At 37.5% G+C, this 18427-nt stretch overlaps 1 protein-coding gene across 1 annotated transcript in view; it reads right to left on the minus strand.

The window, feature by feature from the left end:
- PEX7 (peroxisomal biogenesis factor 7) overlaps positions 1 to 18427 on the minus strand; it is a 130398-nt gene that overhangs the window by 32014 nt on the left and 79957 nt on the right. Inside the window, exon 9 of the mRNA XM_006884954.1 lies at positions 3654 to 3753. Within this exon, the coding sequence (XP_006885016.1) occupies positions 3654 to 3753 (100 nt within the window). The remainder of the gene's footprint in view (positions 1 to 3653; positions 3754 to 18427) is intronic.

The following is an 18427-nucleotide window of genomic DNA, read 5'->3' on the forward strand; positions in this document are numbered from 1 at the left end:
GAATGAATGGAAATCCAAAATCTCTGTAAATGTTCATTAAAATTATTAAAATAAAATCTAAAGAAAAAAAAAGAGTGGCCTTTAATACAAGTGAAGAGGCATAGTTAAAAAAAAAAAGCAATGTAAATAGCCCAGAGCCAACAGGGAGGGGAAAACCTATCCCTGAGAACAGGCACCAAAAGCACTCGAATGTCGACATGTCTAGAATAATTTATCAATTACACCATAATTTTAAGATGATACAGATTTTCTTTACGGTTCTCCCAGTTTTTTCCTGAGCCCTCACTGGAACTGCTGATAAGGTTCGTATTTCTGCCAACAGTCTGTAAGATGATCTAGGTTATTTTAGGTATCCTGGTGACAAAGCTTTGTCCCATTTTGGGCATGATGCTAGAAGCAGCTATTCCTTGGAGAGGGATATCATGCTTGGAAAGGTAGAGGGTCAGAGAAAGAGAGGAAGACCCTTAAGCAGATGGACTGACACAGTGACTGCAGCAATGGATTTTTGCATGTTTCAGAGATTGTGAGGATCGCATAAGATAGAACAGAGTTCAGATCTGCTTTCCATAGGATCGATTTAAATACTTAACTCAATGGCATCTAACAACAACAATAATTAACAGAACTATCGCCAAGTCGGTGGATTAAACAAAGAGAAGTTTATTCTTTCGCAATTTGGGAGGCTCAAAATACTGAGTGTTGACTCTAAGGGAAGACTCTCTCTGTAGGTTCTAGAAAAATGTCCTGTTTCCTCCTAACATCCAGTAGCCCTGTCCTTGGAGAACTCCATGTATATTGGCCCTCCTCTGTGCAAAGAGGTTCCCAGTATAGATACCAACATCCAAATGATATGCTCCACTCTAAGCTCTTCTTCTCAGTGGTACTCAGATCCTTCCTACTCAAGCTTCTTCTAATTTTATATCTTAAAAGGTGTTTCAGGCCACAGCCCAAGGAAATGCCTCTTCCAATAGATAGGGGTTATGATAGAATTACTAGCATTCACCCTATCATTGACAACAGAATGGCTTATCAAATCAGGGGAGCTGTTGTTGTTGTTGTTAGGTGCAATTGAGCCGCCTGTGATTACTCATCACATGTAATTGCCCCTCAACACAAACACACATTACTGTGGGACACAATCCAATCCTTGATAGTGGACAATACTCCAAGTCTGGAGGGCAGGACAATTGCTCACTTCCCAGAGAATTACTTTCTAGATTTAAAAGCTAAAATAAATTGATCTGCTGAGTTTGAGACTTATTTGATATCCATTATCCCTTCATTCTCTCCAATTTCTCCTCTTTGTAACGGAAATATCTACATTGTGTCTATTCCATCATTGTATTTTAGAATGGAATAATTATGTCTATTTCAGAATTTTGCCCCAGAATGGAATTTGCCTACTAAATAAAGTCTCACCCATATTTGATTAAGATAATTCCAAATGAGTTTGGACTTGGAGTTGATTTTAGACTTTTGGGATGATGTGATGATTGGGAATGAGTTAGGCATGTGGGAAGGATAAAAACTAGGAGGGAGCGAAGGGTTAAATGTTTGAATCTAACTGTGTTCACCAAAATGTATTGCAAATGCTAGTTCTTGTATATCTGTGCTTATAATCCCATCTGAGATTAAAAAAAAGAGATTAAACAATCAAGTAAACAAGCAGACATGAAGGAAGATCCAAGATCTTAAGGAACAGAAGCTGAAGCAAAAGACAAGAACCTTCCTTGGAACTGATAGAGAGAAAAAGGCTCCCCCTGGAACTGGCATCCAGAATTCAAATGTCTAGCCTCCTAAACAAGGAGAAAATAAATGTTTGTTAAAGCCATCCATTTGTAATGGTTTTATTATAGCAACACTAGAAAACCAGGACAGAACCTTGTGACTTTAGCTCAAATAGAAAGTAAGTAAAATTATTTTGTAAAAAGTCACCTACAATGAATATATTTCTCAGAAAAGGAACTAGTCTGTTAGCCTTATTTCCTCACTATTTCATGTCTTTGTGCTTTTTACATGTTATTACATCATTTTTGGAGCTCTGGGGGCTTAGTCCACGGGGAATTGCACTGTTAACCTCTCTGACGGTCCAAATCCCTGAGCAATCTCCTCTTGTGCGATTTACAGTTACAGGAAATACACGAGAAAGTCAGTTATGTATTGGTTCTGGCTCTAGAGCAACGAGTTGAGTTTGAATTCGATAAATAATTACTCTAACATTACTGAGAATTTCTGACATCTAATAAGAATATTTTAAACTCAGAATTACTTATGTCTTAAATGAAAAAACTGAAAAGAAACCAGTTAATTAATTTACATTTAAGAACACATTAGTACTCAATGAATGGGATTTTCTTTTTTTGTCTAAAAAGTGTAGCATAAAAATTCAATTCTTTCCAAAAGAATCAGAACTGCCACTCAAGCAGATATGCACACCCATGTTTATTGCTGTTTTGTTCACAATAGCAAAGTGCTGGAAACAACCCATGTGCCCATCAACAAACCAATGGATAGAAAAGCAATGGTATATTCACACAATGGAATATTATGCAGCACTGAAAAACAAAGAACACATGAAATGGGTGACCATGGAGGACATTATGCTGAGTGATATATCTCAGTCACAAAAGAACAAATATTACATAATGCCACTGTTATAAAACAAGACTGACATGGTGGTTGGAGGGGGTAAATTAAGAAAAGAGGGGATAAATAATGCACATAGCATTGAAACAGACAAGGGAGAGAACTGTATAAAAGAAATATATGATTAAGTATTATTGGCATGACAAGAGTCCAGAATAAGAACTGCATAATAAAGTGGTCTGGTGGTGGTGGGGACTCTATAACAAGGAAAGAACTTTTTTTTCCAAAGAAAAAAGCAAATTGAGGTCAGGGGGAGGGAGGAAAATGAATGAATGGAAATCCAAGTTCTTTATAAACTTTCATTAAAATCTCAATCAAAGTAATTCTTAGTCATATTCCAAAATTTCTATAATTGTGTTTCATTGATTATATGCTCTACTTTCATGCAGTCTCTTATAAAGTGCCTTATCACACAACATATTGTGATATTTTATTTGAAGTTTTAATTTTTAAAACAAAATAAAAACAAGAGCAATAATACTTAAAACTAAAAATATTAGCTCTCAAGTCTTCAGGATAGTAAAAGGGGAGAAACAAAGTTTATTAATGAAAACATTCTCTACTTTAAGCCTTCCTGTGATATGAGGGACAGAGGCAGTCCTGAGAAAGAAATATCCCCCTCATAGTCTCAGTGGCTTAGTGGAGTGACCAGCCCGTCTCAGACCACAGATTCTCACCAACCACTGAGCATAATCCTTCCTCATTTCACCCTTCTGTTACCACACTTTCCTACTCTAAATTTTTTCTCCTTTTAGAAGTCAATTTTTTTTTCCTCTCAGAAAAGTCAAACTTTCGAGAAGAGTAATATGAATCAAAGATCTGGATATTTTTTCCTTTGTAATTCAGAAGCTCCAGTTTAATCAGGTTAATTAAGAGCAACAAACTATATCCTGACTTAGCAACAAACTATATCCTGTGTTAGATCCACAAAAGCAACATACACCATCACATGGAACCAGCTGTGAACCATATGGTTAAATAAACCGCCAGGTGATCTTGTCCCTTACCTGAGTAGAGTTGTGAAGACTTAGATCTAAACCACAGGTAAACTCTGTATGATGTTCCACTGTTTCAAGAAGGGGATCAGGCTTGGAAAAGTCCCAGAATCTGAATATAAACAAAAAGAAATAATTTAAAGTTGTTGCTAAAACTATCATGGACTCCAAAAGAACAATTTATAAGAAAACAATATTATCTGACATGGTAAAGATTAAAATAGTCGCCACCAATTCATAAATGCATCGCTTGTTACTGATCTACATTAAAAAGTCTTATAAAAATGTACTATATCTTATTATACCAGAAAACAAAACAAAAAGGAGTCCTTCATCTCAATCTATAAAAGGTAATTATATTTCCATTAGTATGCCTTGTAGGATGGAAGCTAAACAAGTTTCAGTGAAATTTTTATTTTAATATTGTAAAAGGACATTTGGGATGAGAGACATGTTGCTTTTATTGTAATTTTTAAAAGCATTCATGGATGCAAAATAAGGATATTGGGTTCGATGAACTCTAACATTTTGTGATTTTAAATACTACTTCCTTTCTCAACAAATGACAGGAAAAGATCTTGGGTTTAATTTACATTTCAAGAGCAATTCAAATTCTTTGAAAAGAGTATGTTCTCTAATGAACATTACTGGAATTTTGAAACCATCTTTTTTTTGAAGTACTCTTTCTTGAAGATTCCACATCAATATAATTTTTAGAGTTAAGAAAAACACAAATGTATTTTCCTGGGCCAATATTAAGTATTTTGTTTACCTCTTACAAGACTCAGAATGATATTATTTACCATAATATATCTCTGATTTCTGCTGTACAGAAAAGAATCTGGTCCTAGTTTCAATATATAAAGCAGTACTTAATTTCTAAGACTTTATATGATCATCTTCTTTCATTTGATTTTAAGCGCATCATAAGAAAAAAAGGTACATTTAGAATCATATCCTAATTCAGTCTCTCTACTAATCTAGATCATGGAACAAGTTGAAGTGTTAGCAGGTCCCTCGGGAAGAGAGTAAATACACAGAACCAACACTCAGAGTTTGTTTAATCTAAAGACATCGTTTCCCTAATAAATACACAGTTGGACCTATTAGGCTTTGAAAAGGATTGTTGCTATGGGTAATCCATTGTGTGGGTACCTGAGGAACAGTGAATAAATAGTTCATTCATCAGATTACTGAAATCTACAGAATACTTAGAGAGAATGATTATACTTTGGGAAAACTGCCTGTTTAAAACACATGAAGTGAGCTGTATGTTTATAAGAAAGCATAGTAAAAATGGTCTCCAACCATCATTGCGTATTTGTTCCTTCAGGTCTTACTGTTGTTGTTGGGTGCCATCGAGACAATTTCAACTCATGGTGAATCCATATGACAAAGCAGAAGTGCCCCATAGGATTTCAAAATTGTAGCCTTTATGAGAGCAGGCTAGTACATTTTTCCTCATTACTGCTGATCTAGAGACTACAGTGAACAACACAGAAATGTAATTTGCTGGATTTTAATACTGCTTAAATAAGCAAAATAAACATGTATTTGTCTGATTGAGTTTCTTAAAATACAGTTGTTCAATGATTTGCATTCTTAGAAACAACATCATCTTGTATATAGTCATTATGTCCTCCCAAATATTCAAAATGCTTAAAAATATGCATGTAATATAGTAAAATAAATAAATTTAAAGTGTGTTACAAAAATTAAGGACAGGAAACCAACGGGATTGCAAACAAAAATACACAAGAGTTAAATGTGCTTGACAGAGGAAGATATTTGGATGCCCTGCAGACACATGAAGAAATGCTCAAAATCACTGCCAATACTGTTGTAAAACAGAACTGACATCAGGGTTAAGGGAAGACAGAAAAGGAGGGAAGGAATGATGTATATTGCATTGAAACAGATGAGGGATAGAACTGTTTAAAAGGGACATGTGAATGGGTATTATTGTCATTACAGAAGTACAGAGTGAAGGCTGCATAGTGGAGTGGCCTTGGGGGGAGGGATTGCATCAACAATGAAAGAGTTTTTCTTTTCAAGAATAAGAGTGAATTGGGTGAGGGGGTAGGTAGGGAGAAAAAGGAAACAATGAATGACTGGAAACCCTAAGTCTCTGTAAACTTTCATTAAAATTAATTTAAAAAAATCACTGGCAATAAGAGAGATGCAAATCAAAACCACAACAAGATACCATCTCACTCCAATAGTAGTGGCAAAGTTTAACAGGAGAGCAAGGAATAAATATTGGAAAGGATGTGGCAAAATAAGAACTCTTATACATTTTTTGTGTGTTTTTTAAATTTTTATTTATTTTATACTGATTTATTTATAAAGTTCAGATACACTGTTTTCCACACTGGATCCTTCCCATTTCCTTGACCTCCCCCAACCTATCAAATTGTGCAATCCTAGGATCAACCACCACCATCTTCAAACCTCTGCTTCAAAGGGAGCTCTCGTGGCCTAGTGGCAAGAAGCTGCACTGCAAGCCCAGAGGTACGTGGTTTGAATCCACCAGATGCTCTGCTGGACAAGGAGGGGCAATCTTCTCCTGTACCAGTCAGATCTGATCTGACAGTACACACACATAAAACAATACAATAATTTAAAAAAAAAAAACAAACCTCTGCTTCCTCCGTCCCCCCCTCCCCGATCCTCATATCCATTCTACAATAATGGTTTATACAGTATTTATCCTTATACAAGTGAGTTAGTTCACTCAGAATAATGCTCTCCAGTACCTCCCAAGTTGGGTAGAAATTTACAAAACCATTGCTTATGCATGCTGCATAATATTCCACCACATGAATGTACCAGATGGGGAAAAAGAGATAAATGTGTTTGACTGAGGACTGCCTCAGAAAGGCAGGTTTTCTTTTGGCCAAAGAGAAGAGGGAGATTAAGGTCTAGATTAAGTCACTAAATGGCTCTTGGAAAGCTTAGAATGAAATTCTCCCTTAGGGACTCACAGAGAAGACTCCAGACTTAAGTAATGAAGAACACCTTCAACAGCTTTTAACTAACAAGAGAAACGTTGCTTCTAGGGCAGCTGCTAATGAGTGAGTCACCACCATCAGTTATCGGCATCACCCAAGGGGGCAATTCTGTGCAATCATTCTCCTAGAAGATCAATGTAACATAACTCAGGTATTCAGTTCTCTAATTTGTTTCAGTAGAATGAGCTAAATATTCTTTAGGAAAGCTACAAGTACTGTTTTCTTTCAAAGTAAATGTTAACACTTCAAAAATTATAATCAATGAGGAATTTGGTCATACCCTCCTGACAAGTGCCTAGAATTCAGTTTTGGTTTTTTTGTTTTGGGAGAGCTACAGAAAAATTGCACTGGGTAGACAAACAAGGTTTTTTAAAAAATCAAGGTTCATGGGTAAAAACAATCTAAATACAGCACCATGAAAGCACACATGGGATTAAAAAAAAGGAAATCTGAATTTGCTTAATATACATTTAAAGGGGCAATTAAGACTCCACATGGTTCGATACCACCAAATCACAGCTATAATCATTTTAACCTGGGTAAAATGGTCAAGTATCTACCTGCATTTTGGGGGAAAATATCAAATTGAAATGCCCTAAAATTGTGCAGGGGTCCTCTGTTGAGAAGAGAAGGTGAATTGGTCATGTGAGTGGTAAAACGGTACAACTGGCCAGTAAACTATCTCCCATTTCTCACAGAAATGATGCCACGCACAGGATTTCCAATGTACTGTATCTAAAAATTACAAAACGACCATTTATAAAAGTATAGCAAGCTAAGTACCTAGACCAACATTCTTACTGAAAACAACAAGAAAATCCTTGATAAAATACAAAAATAAACAACAATAATCACAAAAGCACTAGTAAATGAATGAAAAGGTGAGAAACAGTTAAATATCTGTGTGAAGGTTAGAACAGAGTAGCAGATGGAATAGAAGCCAGATTCTGCCTTGAGAAGCTAAACCTACCAGAAAGAACCTAAGCTTCAATCTTCTTAAACCTCAAAGAGATGAGTAGCCATAAAAATCAATGCTGATAAGTATAATTTAAAAATCATTCTTAATAAAATATCAAATTACACACTAAGTAAGTTACACACTAAATAAGCTGAAAGACTCAAAAGCTCAGCAGGACACTCGTAAGCCATAATTTATTGTTTTTATCACTAGTGATTCTAACTATAAAAAGTGTACGAGTTACAGAACCTAACTTAAAAATGTACACTTCCTCTTGTGCTGTCAGACAGAGCTTCAAAATCCTTGCCTCCAAGGAGCAGCTTGGTTTCACCCTCTCCAGGACGGATCTGTCTGTTCTCTTAGCAGTCTATGGTATATTCAATGCTCTTCTCCAGCATGACAGCTCAAAGGCATTGATTCTTCTTCTGTCATCCTTAGTCATTGTCCAGATCTCTGATGCATAGCAAGTAAGGGGGAAGATCATGGCCTGGATCAGGAATGTCTTACTCTCTAGACTGACATTATTGTTCATCACTGCTCTGCAGAGGCCTCTGACAGGATATTTACCCAGTGCAATTTGTCTTTTTATTTCCTAGCTGTTGGTACCAAAAGAGGAAGATCCTGGAAGACATGGATTGACTCCAGTAACTATGGTAATGGGTGTAGGTATGTCAGAGATAATGAAATTGGCTAAAAATAGACCAGGGTTCAGAGCTGTTATAGGATCACACAGGGTCATTTTGAGTCACAGGCAACTCAACAGTATATAACAACAATGACAACAACTCAAAATTAACCAAACTAAAGGTTAAAACACAAAATTATAATCAAGGGGGGGGGAGGAAGGAGTCCTAGCCTATACCATAAACTACACCTTTTAATTATTTTATTGCTATAGATAAAATCTTGAATGATCCAGGAAGTATTAAAAAAAAAATGGAAGCTACTGTACTAAATAATTGGCTGACAGGGAACCATTTCAGGAAGTAGCACAAGACCAAGAACCAATGGTAATGAAGGAAGATGTTTTAGCTGCACTGAAAGCAATGGCAAAAAAGGTGGCATCAAGAATTGATGGAAAACAAACAGGTTTTTCAACACATGGATGCGGCCCTGGATGTGCTCTCCATGCTGTGCCATGAAATACAAAAGATACACCTGACCAACTGACTGGAAGAGATCCATATTTGTTCCCATTCCAAAAAAAGTTGATCCAACAGAATGTGGAAATTATTGAATAATACCATTAACATCACATGCAAGAATAATCTCGCCGAAGATTGTCAAAAATGGCTAGAACATTGACAGAGAACTTCCAGAAATTCAAGATGGATTTAGAAGAAGCTGTGGCACCAGAGATAATCACTGCCCATATCTGATGGAACTTGGCTGAAAAGACAGCCAGAAAGATGTCTGTGTTTTACTGACTATGCAAAGGCATTTTACTGTATGATCATAACACATTAAGGCTAACATTGAGAAGAATGGGAGCTCACTTAATTGTGATCATGAGAAACCTATGCATATATAAACCACGAGGTTGTTGTTTAGACAGAACAACAGAACACTGCATGGTTTAAAATAAAAAAAGGTATGTGGCAGAGCTGTATCCTTTCTCCATAACTATTTAATCTGTATTCTGTGCAAATCATTCTGGAAATTGGACTTTATGAAGAAGAATGTGGCTTTAGAATCAACGAAAAATATCAACAACCTGCATTATGTAGATGACACAACCCTGCTTGTTGTGAAGAGAACCTGAAGTGCTTGCTGCAGAAAATCAGAGACAATAACCATCAATATGGATTACAACTCAACATCAAGAAAACAAAAATCTTCACCACTGGGCCAAAGGTGAACATGATGATAGACGGAGAAAAAATGAAAATTGTCAAAGATAAAGACTCTAACCACTGGACCAACTGGCAGCATCAGGATGGATGGTGAAGAGATTGAGATTGTTCACAGCTTTAGTTTGCTTGGCTCCACAGTCAACACTCTTGGAATAGCAGCCAGGAAGTCTACAGTTAGGGACCTCTCCAAAGTACTGAAGAGCAATGGTGTCACTCTGGAGACTAAGGTGCATCTGATATGGGCCATGGTCTTTGCAATCACTTGTTATGCGTCAGAGAGTTGGACAATGACTAGGGAGGATAGAAGGAGAATAGATGCCTTTGGTGGTGCTGGAAAAGAGTATTGAGTGTACCATGGACTGCTAAGGAAACAAAACATATTCATCCTGGAGAGGGTTAAATCAGGCTGCTCCTTGGAGGCAAGGATTCTGAGTCTTCATCTGACATACTCTGGACATGTTGTGAGGAGGGACCAGTCGTTGGAGAGGGACATCATGCTTGGGAGGGTGGGGGGACAGCACAGGAGGGGAAGACCCTCTATGAGGTGGATTGATTCAGTGACTGGGGTAATCGGGATGGGTGTGTTGGAGGCAGTGCAATTGGCACAGGACAGAGCAGGGTTTACAGCTGCTGTGCATAGAGTCACTATGAGTCTCAAGCAACTCGACGGCACATAACAACAATATCATTGGATCTACCATCAACACCCTTGGTACTAGCAGTCAAGAAGTCAAAAGACATGTTGCATTGGGAAAATATGCTGCCCAAAGGATCTCTCCAAAGTTCTAAGGTGCAATGATGCCAATTTAAAGACTAAGGTGCACCTGATTAAAATAATGTTTTCAATTTACTTGCTATGCATCCGAAAGTTGGACAATAAATAAGAATGGCAGAAGAAGAATCAATGCCTTTGAGTTGTGGTACTAGAAAACAATATTGAATATCTTAAGAACTGTCAAAATCATCATCATCATCATCATCAACCCTATCAAAGGGACAAAAAAATATTTCTTGGAGAAAGTGCAACCAGAATGCTCCCTGAGGCAAGGATGGTGAAACATCATCTCATATTTGGGGAATGTTGTTAGGAGGGGCCAGCCCTTGTGTGTAAAGAGCAGTGGTAATGTGGGGGTGGTCAAATTTGATTTCTACCAGCTTCATAAAGGGAAACTGTCCCCATCAATAATATCCATAGTATCATACAAATAGCTACATGGTCAGACACACATCCCACATGCTCCTGCACCTATTTCTACTAATCATTGGGTCCAATGTTCGTTGCAACTTGACTCACAGACTTTACTCATTGCTGTGGGGTTTATTAGGGAAATAGGCTGGACAGTGGAGGAGCCAAAGACTCTCACACAATTAATTCTAGGTTTTAGTCCAGCAGTATCAAGCCAAATTAACAAAGCATAATTCCTCAGTGGGTGACAGTCCAGGTTCAGTTCAGCAGCACAAATACAAGAAGCCTCTGATTTCCTCAATCATCCAGCAAACATTATCGCTGAGCAGTTACAACTCAGCTTTTCAATTATTTAGCAAGCAAAAGCTTTAACTGTGGCCTTTATCTCCCCGGTTCCTCTGATTACACCTTGCACAGACTCTTCCTAGTAGTGTCCCAGTTTCTTCACCCTCTCTCCACCACTGTTACCGCTGGGTTGTTTTTTTTTTAAGTGTGGAAAGCCTTATATTGGGACTTATATGTGGGACTACCTTTTATTGGTCCCACAGCTGTTGATGATTTGCAAGACCATGTATTTGCAGTTAAGGTAGGTGGAGAGCATTCCCCTTCAACGATGGCTAATGTAATGGATCGAAAGCCAATTTTCAAAGTTTCTGACACCACACCTTGGAAAAGAAGTCATGTTTGGAATGGCAGATAGCCAATGAAAGAGAGGAAGACCTTCAACACACTGGACTGACACAGTGAACTTAACAAAGAGCTCAAGTATATCAGAGATGATCAAGATGGCACAGTATAAGGGCAGGGCACAGATCTGCTGTGCGTAGGGTAGCTAGGAGTCAGTCAACTTAATGCCACCAAAAGTAACTACAATCTGAGGCATAAATCAACTATCAAATACAACTGAAAATGCAGTCAGTGGAAGATGAACTAGATGATTGAGGCCTCCCCAAAATGATGAAATCCTTAAATGTGCCAAAAGACTCCCAGAAGAGTAAAACAAGCAGAGACTGGGGGGGCGGGGGGGGGGAGAGAACAACAACAAAAAAACCAAACAACAACTGGCAATGACACACCTGGTAAAATCTAACATTTACTGAAAACTCTAACATCTCAAAAAGAAAATAACAACCCAATTACATAATCGGCTGAGGATATGCAGATATTTCACAAAAGAAACCATTCAGATGGTCAAGAAAAACACGGACAAAATTCTCAGGATCATTGGTATAAAAGAGATGCATGTCAAAACAACGATGATATATCATCTAATCAAAACAACAACAAGATATTATTTCACACTGGGACTAAGAGCAAAGTTCAACAGAAGAGTAAACAATAAATGTTGGCAAGAGTATGGAGAGATCAGAACTCTCATAGCCTGTGGTCGGAATGAAAGCTGGTGCAAGTACTGAGGAAAGCAGATCGGTACTGCCTTAGAAAGCTGGGAATAGAAAAGTCATTGGGTCCAATAATCTCACTCTACTAGGACAATATCCCAAAGAAATAAGAGGCTCAGCACAAAGTAAGCTGCATAACTTATGTTAATCACAACATTATTTATAATGGCAAAGAGTTGGAAACAATTTAAGCATCCCTCAGTGGATCAGTGGCTAGAGAAACTGTGGTACATGTATACACCTGAGTATTATGCATCACGACTGCACAATGTGGGTGAATCTAAAACAAATTATGCTGAGTGACATAAGCCAGACACAACAAAAAACAACTATGGTATCCAATCACTATTATTAAAAAAGCTAAGGAAGATTTGTTGTTGTTGTTGTGTACCATTGAGTTAACTGACCCATAGATGACCCTCTAGCGGGTCTTCAGAGGCAGTTAATCACACGGGTCGAGACTGCCCACCCTTCTCCAGCAGAACAGCTGGTGGCCTCCAACTGCGTGCCTTTGGGATTGAAGCACAGCTTCTTGCCTCTAGTGAAGAAGAAGGATGGACAATCTCCTCCCATGTCTGAAAATCCACTGGAGGGTCAGCTATGGGGAGGTTCTGACACAATGGTACACAACAACAAGAAGACTTAACATGCAGATAGATTCAATCGTGGAGGGATAACAGGGATGGTACAACAGGGAGAGGAGAGTGAAAATAAGCAGATAGACTGAATGAGTAAAAGTCAAGACAATACACAAAAATTACATTACACATTAATTACACATTAATACACATTAATTACATTAATCAATGGCAGTAAGTATTATAAACCAAAATGCTCAATAATGATTGCATGAAAAACCAGTATTATCTTCACTAAAATAGAATTTAAAAAACATGTACGTTTCCCTCATTGCAACTCTCAAACCACCATTGTTGACAATTTGATGTATACTCTTCCAGAATTTTTCTATCTATTCACGTTGTACCAGGAAGGGAAGAATTAGCCAGAGGAGCTAACAGAGGGAAAGTGGGCAATTCTCCAGGTTTTCCCATGATGGCCTTTAACAGACCAGGGGAGACAGCATGTTCTTCAGCCTTCTTCTGGCCCAAAAGGGCTCCAGAAACTGTATATTCAGGGTTCTTTATGAACCGACGACAGAGAAAAACGGGCTCTTTTCTTTTTCCACTGGGAGAAGTCTGGCTACATATATCATTAGTGATTAAATAAGACATAGTAATTTTACGTGAAATGTTTGCTCGGGTCCAGCATATATGCTACTTGGTGCCTTCTTGTCTCTGCTGATAAAATCACTGACTATTTAAACTCTCTCATGGGAAGTAAATATACTGGATATGTTCCCAAAGATTAAAAATATTATATAACTGTCAGGACATTTTTCATTTAAATTGGAGATGGAGAAAAAAAATAACTATAATACTATGTCTTGACTGAGTAACTTCTGCCTCTGACTCCACAGTTTTTAAACAAGGCGAGTATACAACTCATCAAATATCAAAACTATTTAAAAAAATTAAGCTGAAATAATTTTTTACTTTACTAGCATGTAATTAGAAACCTTCATAACTTTTAGCCAACAAATTAATTCAGCAGAAAAGTTCAAATATTTCTTCAAAGTTCCTTTTCCCGTCATGTTCTTGACTTACACATTTTCATCATTTTTTGCATATCCTTCTGAACTACAAGAAAAAATGGAAAATATTTTTATTCTTTTTCAGTACTTTGCAGTGCATTTGTTTTAATATATTTAAGCAAATTACGCTCTAGTACTTTGTTCTCTTCACATTACCTGGGTCTGGAAGTTTCTGCAGCAATGAGAAAAAAAGGACCGTTTTTACAGTAGCTTTTCTCTTCATTTACTCATTCTTTTATCAACTTATGACGCTATGTGGCAGGCATTGTGTTAAATACCATAAACAAATGAGACTAGTCTTATCTCCTGCAACTCAGAGTTCAATGGAACAAATATTTTTTTCCGTTTTCTTTTTAAGCTTTTACTGATTTTTGAAAGCAGGAGAGTGGCATCCACTTCTGGAAACCCTATGAACCTGGAGAAAGGATGAAAGTCACGCAGGTGTTGAGGACTCTCCTTCATAGGGTTGCTGAGTCACCAGTGACTCAATGGCACTTAACAACAACAACATACTGATTTCTTTACAAACAATGAATACATTGTTTTCACAAAAAACAAACAAACAAAAATTAAATAGAAGTGTCATAGAAGACAATGTGGAAATGATTTCCTTAGGACATGACAGTGAGCTCCAACCTGAAGGTTAAGCAGGTTAAGAGCAGTTCATTCTTGGTCAGAAAATTGGGGTGGGGCCTAAGAAGGAAAAATGGGTACAAGAGGAAGCAGGGCCCTCTCACGTAGGTCTCAGGAGGAATTAGGATTTTCGTGGAGGTGTAAAGAGGAGTAACTAAGCACTTCATGGAGCAGATGCATACAGATAGCTCTTTCCCACATTGCGGGAGCTCTGGGCAGCTTAGACTACAGAAAATTGAGATGGTAATGCAAATGCCGCACCTCTCTGGTGGTAATTAAAATTCACCAAAAAGTTTCTTCTTTTAAAATAACTATCTAGGCAAGCTCTGGTGACCTAGTGGCAAGAAGCTGCACTGCAATCTCAGAGGTGCATGGTTCGAATCCACCAGATGCTCTGCTGGAGAAGGAGGAACAAATTCCTCCTGTACCAGTCAGATCTGATTTGACGGTACACACAAAAAATAATGAAATAAAATAAAAAAGTTTAAAAAAAGAAAAAGAAAATAACTATCTAAATTTTAGAATTGTTTTAAATAGAAAAATTGTGAAGACAGTACAGAGCATTCATGTCCATTATTATTAACATCTCACCATCTTAATATCTAACCAATAGAGTTTTAACTGAAAAGCAAGGATGTCAGTTTAGATACTAAGGTGTGGCTGTTCCAAGATATGGTCTTCGTAACTGTTTGCTATGTATCACAGAGCTGGACAACGACTAAGGAGTTGTGGTCAGTAGTTTGAACATACCATGTACTTCCAAGAGAATAAATGGGTCAGTTCAAGAGAGGGTGAAACCAATTGCTCTTTGGAGGAAAGGACTTTGAAACTCCACTTCGCATACTTTGGGCATGTGGCCAGGAGGGACTAGTCTTTGGAGATAGACATCATGCTTGGAAGAATGAAGGACAGAAAGGAGAGGAAGACCCTGGATGAGATGGACTGACACAGTGACTGGGGTAATAGGGGTAGGTGTGTCAAAGACAATGAGATTGGTTCAGTACAGGGCAGGGTTCAGAGTTACTATACATAGGGTCTCTATGAGTCACAAGGGACTCGATGGCACATAACAACAACAATGAACAGAGTTAGCTTGATCTTTTACAAGTGTATCTATTACTTTGAGGAGAACGGACTGGAGGGCTCAAGGATGGAATGGGGAGATGAGTAGTCCAAAAAAGAGATGTCACTACTTGGACTGAGGGAGGGGACAGTGGTGATGGGGAAAGGCTGATGGATGACTTAAGGATGGCCAAGACAGGCAAGGTTCCGATCTGTCTCACAAGATTGCTATGAGTTGTAGTCTAACTGACAGCACTTAACAAGAACATCAACAGCATGTGACAGAGCAGAACTGCCTCAAAAGGTCTTCTTGGCTGTCACCTTTGTGGAAGCAGATCACCAGTTTCTTCTGCAGAGCTGCTGGGCTGGATAAACCACCCACCTGTCAGCAAACCAGTTAAACTGTTTGCAGCACCCAACAAATATATGGAACAATTTTCAGAGACGGCGCAATTATAAATATCTAGGAACTATATCATATTTACACATTATAAGTATTATAAAATTTTAGACCTATGATTCTCTAACAAAATGAATTAATGATACTACTTAATTAAACCTTTAATTAGATTAGCATTTTAGAGGGGCTGACTCCATTCCATCATGATAAACATTAGAATAGGCACCATACCAGTCTAGATTACTTTGACAAATGAAAGAAAAGCATTAGACTGATGGAAGGCTTGCTCTGAGAGCTCTCGTGGCCGTGATCCACATGTGCAGGATGACTTTCTGAAAATTGCTACATCTCACCAAGAGGAGAGAAAAGCAAAACAGAATCCAAAAGAAATCTACAGTGTTGGCAAATAATTTTGCCATAAAATTGCACATAAAATCTGACTAGGAAATAAAATCAGAAGAACTCTATCTACTAATAAAATAATATTACTATCTCAAGGTTAAGAATAGTTAAGAATACATCTGAACTTTAACTAGACCAAAATGTGGTGGGCTGGAATGCAGGAGGGTGTCACAAGAATACAGAACGCTGGTGCACAACTAATTCTTGGAAATTATTGCTCGTTCTTTGGTCATTTACTGTCTCTAAGAAACAATTTCCTCACCTCTGCAGCTACGTAGAGCTCCCTGGCTGGCACCAAGAGCTAAGTGCTTGTCTACTGGCTGAAAGGTTGCCATTCAAACTCATTCAGAGGTACCTCTGAAAATTGCTTGGCAATCTGCTTTCAAGAGGTCACAACCTTGAAAACCCTATAGGGCATTTCTCCTCTGCACACAGGGGGCTGCATAAGGCACACTGACTGACTCAAGAGCAATTAACACCACCACCAAGCAGCTAAGTGCTTGTGAATAAATTTCCCAGGTTCTCACAGTGTGGAGCGTCTGCACCATTTAAAATGGTGCCCTCTCGACCAAAACCTCTCTGCTCAGCAGAGGATGAATGCAGGGATGCGGATGAGAGGCGACGGAAAAGAGCTAGACACAGAGAGGGGAAGTCAGAGACAGTGCTGACTGATGGATGGCTCTGGTTCACTTCTGGTGACTGGACATGAAAGTGTGAAGAGAGAAAAGAAAAGAGGATCAGATTAAAGAGGAAGAACGATGAAGCTGGTATTTGCAGTAGAGCCAGATCCAGTACCTTCCTTAGACCCTGCTGCACCTGGACTTTGAAGTGCCCCATAATCTGAGAAACAACTCCCTCTTTTCTGTCTAAACTAGCTCCATGTGGTCTCTATTTTACACACACACACACACACACACACACACACACACACACACACTGCTGAATTTTGTTTAAGATAAAACCTGATTAACAGTGGTTGTCTGTATTCTCTGTATGATTCATTCCATCACACAAATTCAACTGTAGACTATTTACTATATTTTCTATAGGAGTTTTAGGATGGACCTAAAGAATGGAGTGTTTATCAATCCCTGAACTTAGAGGACAGAGTAAAATACTGCCAGCTGATTAGACCTGCCCAGGTGATCTCTATAAATAGATTTACTTTGTGAGCAAATATCTGAGTGGGCAAGACTGAGTGATGGGGCAAGGTGTTCTACTCAACTGCCTTCTTAAAAATGATTCTTGTGAAGGTTAAAAGCAATGAATTCTATAAGACTTATTTAACCCAAAACACCAAAATTCAAACTTTCAATCTTGTATCACAAAGGTAATTGATTTACGTTTTCTTAGTTGCTCCTTCTGATATTTCAACTCTATACTTTGAAATAATATGTTCATAGAATTCATCAATTCTTTTCTCATTTCTAGATATTTCCTTTTCACTTCCTAGTACGTAGGAGAATATAAAGAGCTACATTTTGAAAGATAGACATATATACAACAAAATCCACTCAGTTGCCTTACTGAAACAGTACAAAAGATTTTTTATTTAAATTATAATGCAAATTAATTGACAAAACCCATAAATTTTCTATGAGGTCTAATCAGCACAATTCAAAGCTCAAAGCACTGACTTATGACGCATTAAGTAAGGTTTAACATCCAACATCATTTAAGATCTGTTTCTTCATGTGCTTGCATTAGGTTATGAATTAGACTTAGATTTTATTCGATTCTTAAAGAAAAATGTTGGTGCTAAATAATTCTGAAAATGTTCTGCAATTATAAATCATGGCATTTCATTTTTTTTAATATTACAAGTTTCTTTCTAGTTAATGTATGTCATTTTACTTTATAGAAAATTATCTTTCTTTTTTACTTGGCATTTAACTAACAAAATTTAGCTGTATTCCATGAAAAGATCTTTCCAGTATGACAATAACTAACACAAATATTTTTATCATTTAAACAAGTCAAATGGAAAAACTCTTTGGGGACACTATAAAAAGCATTTAGAACAAACTAACAAACTTGGAAATGACTGCTTTACTTGTACAACTACCTTAACCAACAGATAAGGAAACACAAAAGATTCGTGAAGTTCAAAAAGATTTTTCAGTGAACTGTGTGTTACAATTGATTGTAAAAAATAAAATAAAATTAAATAAAAAATACATCCTCAATTTTTTTAAGATTTTTCATCACATTTAAACCAACATGTATTTAT

Source organism: Elephantulus edwardii, unplaced genomic scaffold (assembly GCF_000299155.1).
Source record: "Elephantulus edwardii isolate Elephantulus edwardi_28Jun2011 unplaced genomic scaffold, EleEdw1.0 scaffold00039, whole genome shotgun sequence".
Taxonomy (NCBI): domain Eukaryota; kingdom Metazoa; phylum Chordata; class Mammalia; order Macroscelidea; family Macroscelididae; genus Elephantulus; species Elephantulus edwardii.